This window comes from Otolemur garnettii, unplaced genomic scaffold, assembly GCF_000181295.1.
Source record: "Otolemur garnettii isolate 467f Iridium unplaced genomic scaffold, OtoGar3 scaffold00050, whole genome shotgun sequence".
NCBI lineage: Eukaryota > Metazoa > Chordata > Mammalia > Primates > Galagidae > Otolemur > Otolemur garnettii.
In genome coordinates, this window is record NW_003852445.1 from 1,637,054 (window position 1) to 1,644,277 (window position 7,224).

At 40.0% G+C, this 7,224-nt stretch overlaps 1 protein-coding gene across 2 annotated transcripts in view; it reads left to right on the forward strand.

Annotated features, from left to right (window-relative positions):
- The window catches only part of FMN1 (formin 1), a 370,390-nt gene extending 364,017 nt beyond the window's left edge, over positions 1 to 6,373 (forward strand). For both annotated transcript variants that reach the window (XM_003791683.1, XM_003791684.2), the window contains 2 exons: positions 3,705 to 3,789; positions 6,329 to 6,373. In XM_003791683.1, the coding sequence (XP_003791731.1) occupies positions 3,705 to 3,789; positions 6,329 to 6,373 (130 nt within the window). The remainder of the gene's footprint in view (positions 1 to 3,704; positions 3,790 to 6,328) is intronic.
- Positions 6,374 to 7,224: the final 851 nt, after the last annotated feature.

A 7,224-nucleotide genomic window follows, 5' to 3' on the forward strand; every position in this document is an offset into this window, starting at 1 on the left:
TAGAAAAGATTAACTTGCCCCACATCTTCTCAGCACTAACAGAGTTAGAGTTAGAATCAAGTCTAGCTGACACTGAAGCTACTTGCCCCTAAGCTCTGCCTTCTCCCGTTGCTTTTTCAAAAGTGCCCCAGGAAAGGAAGACAGAATCATAGAATGAGAACACTTAAAAAGCAGGATAGTCACTGAGATGGGAATGGGCTTAGGGTGTCTGAGGCATAGATGATCGCCTATAGCCTGTAGAATAACCGCTGACCAGCAGGAAAAGGTCTGCGGTGGGGACAGGAGACTCTCAGGCCTTCTGCCTCTGCCTCCCCAATTACCACCATCGCCCCAGATATCCGAGGACAGTGGCACCTGGGAAGTAGGAGGGTGACGCTGGACAGAAGCATGCAGAAAACCTACTCTGAGAGGAGAGACCAGAACTCAAAGGTGAACAGGGATTACTAAAGATAAAAATGACCAAAAACCTTTCAGTTGGGAGGCTGTGAGAGCACCAGCAATTCCTGACCAATCCCTTGGAATTGGAATTGAAGGGGTCTCTCTTTGAAAGGAAATCTGGCTGAAGAGACATCAGGAGGCGTAAACACCACAAGCTGTGACTTTGCTTACAGCCATCACTGTGGTTGGCAAACGCTACATAATTTAATCTCCAGTGGAGTCTGACCTGAGTCTGATCCTTTGGGCGCCTTCTTCTCTTGGGTGGGTATAGTCACAGTTATTGGTGTTAAAGTACATGGGAAAGTCCAGTCGGCAGTGTGATCTCTAGACTCAGACCTGTATCCATATTGGGAAATACGCCTGTCTTCAGAGCAGCATCCCATGTGAATTTCTTCTGGGGTTGTAGGGATCATTGTCATCTTTGTCTCGTTTTTATTTATTTTCCAATGTATAAGTCAGCATGTCAAATTCATTGTAGCTAACTTGTGCATGTGGACAGAAAGATTAGATCACTAAGTGTGCATTTTAAGCCAAGAATGTAAAATTAGCTGAGAGCTAAGCCACTCAAGCCACTTGTAAATGCTAACGAGTATATAGTTAATATGGAACAAAAGATTTTTGAGAAGCAGGAGAAAAAAACATGTTTCTTTTTTTAAATATGTGTGAGTTGGTGGCTCTTTAAATATATTTTACATTTTGAAACACTTTTGGAAGAAAATTTTAAAATAAATAGAAACACAAAGGATAGCATAGCACATTCATTTTCTCACTACCTGGAATTATAATTAGTGACATTTGTCGCATATTTTTTTAAGAATTTTTAATTAAAAAGATAAAGCACTGTGGATAAAAATGAAATTGTACTTGACATCTTACCCCCATCCCATTCTCTTCTCCCATCTTTTTAACACTAACTTTTATCATGAAATTAGTAACTTTCTAATCTTTTCTAAATACTCTAACATATGTGGATGTAAATCCACATATATGTTGATTTATGTTTACATATATGTGCGTGTATCTGTGAGCAACGTTGGTTTGTGGGTACAATTTAAGAACATGTAAGCATGGTACATACATAGTAACAATAGTAGGTTACCTTTATTCAGTGATTACCATGTGCCTAGGCAGCACCATCTTCATTCAGTGATTCTACGCAGCAGCCACGACTATTATTGTTGTCCCCTTTTTTAGGAAATCAAGGCACACAGAGAGGTGTAGGCCCACACAGCCAATAAGCAACAGGGCTGAGAATTAATTCTACAGATCGGCTTTGGAGCCTGAATTTTGACCATCATGCTAGGTGATTTCTTCACTCCATCTCCCTGCAGGATTCTTCATTCTCTCAGTATCAAGTTTCTGATATCTGGGCTTGTTGACTTCCTAGATCTAGTCCATTGAATGAATGTAATACATAAGCAACATTGAACTCAGTCATGACGGTTAAGACCTGTAGAATAGAAATAATAAACATCTTTATTTCACAGAGTTGTTGTGAAAATTAAATGGTTTACTTCAAATGAATCCAAAGAGCAGTACCTGGCCCAGATGAAGTACCTGATAAATGTTGTTATTTGCTATTATCATACGTCTATTACCCTATTGAACCTGATAATGAGGTTATTTCCAGTTTTTCACTATTGCTCATATCGCCACAGTGAAAGCCCAAAGTCTGGGTACAAAAGTTTCTTTGGGGTATCTCCCTACAAAAGGTACTGATGGCTCATGGGGTGTGCATATTTTCAGTTTTACTTGATAGCACCACCGCCAGCTGTACCAGCGTATCCTCCCTGTGGCACAGTGTGGTAGTTCCCATTTTCCCACATACTGACTAACAGTGGTTACTGCCTATTTTGCTGGCCTGATGGGTAAGAAATACTAACAGGTTATTGAATTGCTAAATTTTAAAAAATAGGTTTATTGCAATGGAATTCACATACTATAAAATTCACCCTTCTAAAGTGTACATTTTAGCACTTGTTGTTATAGTGGTTTTTAGTGTATCCACCAGGATGTACAACCATCACTGCTATCTAATTTTAGAAGAAATCCCAGTAACTGTCACTCTGCTTTTGCCCCCAGCCCCAGCTCATGGCATTTCTAATACACTTTCTGTCTCTCTGAGTTTGCCTGCTCTGGACGTTTCATATCAATGGCATCATGCATGCTTTGTGACCAGCTTCTTTCCTGAGCACACTGTTTGTGAGCTTCCTGCATGCGACAGCCTGCACAAGCACTCCATTCCTTATTAAGGCCCGACAGTATTCCATTGTGTAGATATACAGCATTTTGTTTATCTGTCCATCAGCTGATGAAAATTTGGGTTGTTTCTGCTCTTGGATATTATGAATAATGCTGCTGTGAATATCCATATGAAAATTTCTATGTGGACTTCGGTTTCTGGGTCATGTATGAACTGAATATTTACCATTTTTTGAAACTGCCAAACTGTTTTCCAGAGTGCCTGTAGCAATTGACAGTCCCATCAACCACTTACGAGGGTTCCAATTCTCTTCTTCCTCTTCTCCAGGACTTGTCTTTCTTTTTGAACCTAGCTATCCTAGTAGTATACTACTATATCTCACTGTGGTATCTCACTGGGGGTTTGATTTGCATTTCCTGGTGGTTAATGATCTCGAGCATATTTTCATGTGCTTATGGAGTACTTTTATGTAATATTTGGAGAAATGTTCATTCAAATTTTTGGCCTGATGGGGGAGGGGACGTGTAATTTGTCTTTTGAGTTGTAAGAGTTCTTCATGTATGCTAGATGCAAGTCTCTTATCAGATACGTGATTTACAAATATTTTTCTCATCCTGTAAGCTGTCTTTTCACATAATTGATGTGAATTGGTGAATTTTAATATTTTTAGTTTCATATCTTCTTCAAAAATTGTCTCAGTATTATCTGCTGAGTCAATCACAAGCCAACCAACATTGAATTAAACAGTGCTATGTGCACATAGCATTCTATTCATCAGAAACCACCGTATTGTTCACAAAAACACAGACTTCCCAAGGTCATCTAGGTAAGCCCCTCAGCTAGTGAAGAAAATTTAGTTCTGATAAAGCAGAGAAGTCATCTTCATGCCTAATTAGAGTTTGAATTTAATAATGGGAAGCTTGGAAAAAACATTCCTATATTTTCAAAGTGCTGATTGGTTAATTCAGAAGCATTTGGATTTCTGTTTAAACTGACTTCTCTCCTTATCTTTTTCCTTCCATTTTTTCCCCTCTCTGTTCCCTGTTCCCTATTTCTATTTCAGATTGAAAAGGGCTCAGGAATCAGTCAGCAAGCTGACGTCAGAGAAGAAAGTGGAGACCAAAAAAATCAATCCCACTGCTAGTCTGGTGAGATGCGTTTTTCAGCGTAACCTAGAGATTTTTCATTACAGCTTAGGAGTGTGTCTAAATTGAAAAGATTAAACTCAGGGATGAAATGTAATATCCAGATTCTCAGTTCCCATCCCACAGTAGCACATGGCTAAAAAGAATATGTAGGGGTGAAAGGGCAAAACATAGGTCTAGGTCTTTCCTAGGTCTTTCCTTCCTAGGTCTTTCCTGCAAGCTCAAGACAGGTCCTTTCTGATCCACCAAATTCAGTCACTTGCCATTTCACATCTTTCCACACCCCATTCACACCACAGTCCCCCCTTATCTCAAAGTATTTTTTCGTGAAATGTTTAAGTACAATCACTCTCATCAGTTCCTTTGCCCCATTAAAGAAAAGAGCAGGGATGATCCTGTGTTGGCAGTTGGGAAAAGTGAGATGCAGAGAGATGTAGCCTACTCACAAGTGACAAAAACCAGAACTCTCTCCCTATTTAGAAACCAAGTTTCCTTGGTATTTCTAGATTTGACAGCAAGTTGTCCTCCAAAGTCCAGTTTTCAGTTGGGATCGCAGCGAACATCTACATAGATGTTATAGACAATAGTCAGAATAGCCAAATAGTTAGGAACCTGGGATGTTGGGGATGAAACTGTGTAAGTTCAAATCCCAGCACTGCTACTTAATAGTTATAAAACCTTAGTGGACTTTGTTTCTCTTCAGTGAAAAGAAGAAAATATCACCTTTGCTTGAGGTTATTTTAAGGACACTGCAAAAAAAAAAAAAAGTGAAGTACATAATAAGAGCTCAATAAATGTTATCTATTTTTCTTATTACTATGAATTACAGCAGCTTTGGGTGACCCAGCAATGGGGCCCGCAATGAGTATAAAAGATAATATCACCCTTGTCACTTGGATTTTCAAACCCTACCATCCCTGGGTCCTATTGTCCCACAACTACTTACTTTATACTTTTAGATTACTAGTACCTTTTCTCGGCTGCATTAAATCTTTTGAAGATCTAAGTTGGGGGTCTAAGTTATAAAGCAAGCCTGTTTCTGTTGACTGATGATGGTGGCTCTTCTAACACTCCCATTGGCAGCTAAATGAAGGTTCTTTGAGATTGATGAATGGGAAATGAGGAAGTCAGGCCCGTACAGCTTGGTCAGGTAAAGCCGTAGTTAAGGTATGTAGCCCCAACCTAAATGGACACAGTGTGTATGCTCATTGTATGGGGCATTCGTTATACTCATTGAGTATAATTAATTTTCAGTGACAATGGGCTCAACTCTCATTTTTATCTCATTTTAGAGGCTCCTTCATCAGCCTCTACCACCTTCTCCAGGCCTTTAGTTTGGGCCTCTGTCCTGACTTTTATGAGCAACTTTGTCCTCCCAAGACAGAGAGAATGGGGTCAGCCCTGCAGACAAATGGGAGACAGTGGATTTACTGTGGCATCTTTTCTAGATTGACCTCCACTGTGAGCAAGCCCCCAGTTGTGATCCTCAACTTGTTAGGAAATCATTATTATTATTATTTGCCTCTTTGTAGGTAGGTGGATGGAAGTTAGAGAAGAGTTTGTAAACTAATCCCTGATTCAATTTGACAAGCCAAGGATGGGGTCCAAACTGAGGACAGGTGTCTAAGAATCATCAACTTAGGTTCATATCTAGACCAATTAATAATTCACTTCAACATCATATGGCACAGATCACAAGCAGCCCTTCCCAAAGGGTCTCTTTCCATATCTGCTCTTTCCAAAAGAGTGTACTTTTCCCTTTTCCTTTTTAGCCTTCTTTTTGTCTTCCCCTAAGAGCAGGCACACTCGTTCCTGCTGTACGTCATATGTTTACCTCTCTAGCATTACAGACACAGCAAGGATCCATGGTTCTATTCAGTATATTCTAGTCTACTCTAATCTATTTCTATATCTTCCCAGAAGACTTCTATGCCCTTCCTTTAGAAGGTTGTGTGTCAGGAGGAACCCCAGAAAGAACAGAGTAGAAGACCCATGGCAAACAGAAGGTCCTGCCATTCTGCAGAAAGCAAATCTGCTTATCTTCCATTGTACACAACTGTGGTTCAGTCCTGCCAAGTTGATCATTTGCAAATATGTTCAACTTAAGAGACAGTGAATGTCAAAAAAGAGAGGGAGCGAATGTTTTTTGTACCTAGACTCCCTACAAACTATTTCTTGAGCATTCCCTTATTCTATCAGTGGGCCAAGGGTGGAGATGGGAGAAGTCTTTGAATAGTGCTACAAAGTGGCGTCTTTATCACAAAAGAAGAGAACAGAACAGAGCATCCTGATGGAAAAGGTCAGCATTATAGCCAGCTGATTGGCTGATTGTTGACTTGTTTGTTTTTTGGAGGAGTAAGGGTGACAGGTTGGGAGGAGCAGGTAACTGAGAGCTTAAGGAAAGAGGGATAGAAATACATAGTCTCATTTCTGGGTATTTGATGAAATTCTATTCAGCATTCTAGGCCAAAATTTTAAAAATGTGTTAGAATTTGAGAAATGAAAAATGAAAGAAATGGTAATACATTTTTTTGATTAACAGAAAGAAAGATTGCGTCAGAAGGAAGCCAGTGTAACCACCAACTAAGGCGGAGGCACAGGAAGAGGATGACAATGGAGACATCATGGGCCTAACGTGCTCCTTGGTGACGCCAGTGCTGTGGGTTATTCTTGGAAGATGTGTTACTAAGTGTCTGTTCTCCTCATCTCTTTCTGAGGTCATCTACAGAAAACTCTCTGTGCCTTCTTTAAGAAGTCCTTCATTAAGCCACAGGAACAATGAAAAGCTATTGAAGAGGCCCTTGCAGAACATTTGATAGTTGCTTCTAGAGGTCCAGAGTCCGCTGTATTATAAGACCAGAAGAAATACCAAGATTTTCTTTTCTTTTCTTTTTAAGCTCAATTTCAAGCTTTATGACCCCAGCTTGGATGACAAGTACGTCCCCTTGGGACAGAAGAAGAGAAGGACCTTATATGACCATTACTTTGGGAGAGTTGAAGACTTGGTCTTTACATACTGTATTTTGATTATTGCTCTTAACTTTGATCATGTTGAGCAAGTTTCTGTAGCATCTTTCTCACCAAAAATGTTGCAACTTACCAAAATTATTTTTGAGGAAGTCGAAGATGACATATTTCCCGGGATAGAAAAAAATGATTTTGTTATCACTGTTGTTCATATAATGGAAGAAAGAAAAAATGGAATTGCACAGGGCTAGAGAAGGAAATAAATAGCCATAAACTTCATCCTGGAGAACAAGTTAGGGTGCAAGAAGTTATCAGTCATTAATCAAGGCCCATTGTTTGTGTTTCTCCTGGGCCAGCTGAGATTCTGCACCTCAGTTCCGGGAAGAAGCTGTAATCCCTGAGCAGGCGTGGCCCTGGGGTCAGAGTCCCTACTTGGACAAGTGACACAGTAGCAGAGCACCTTTCACGTTT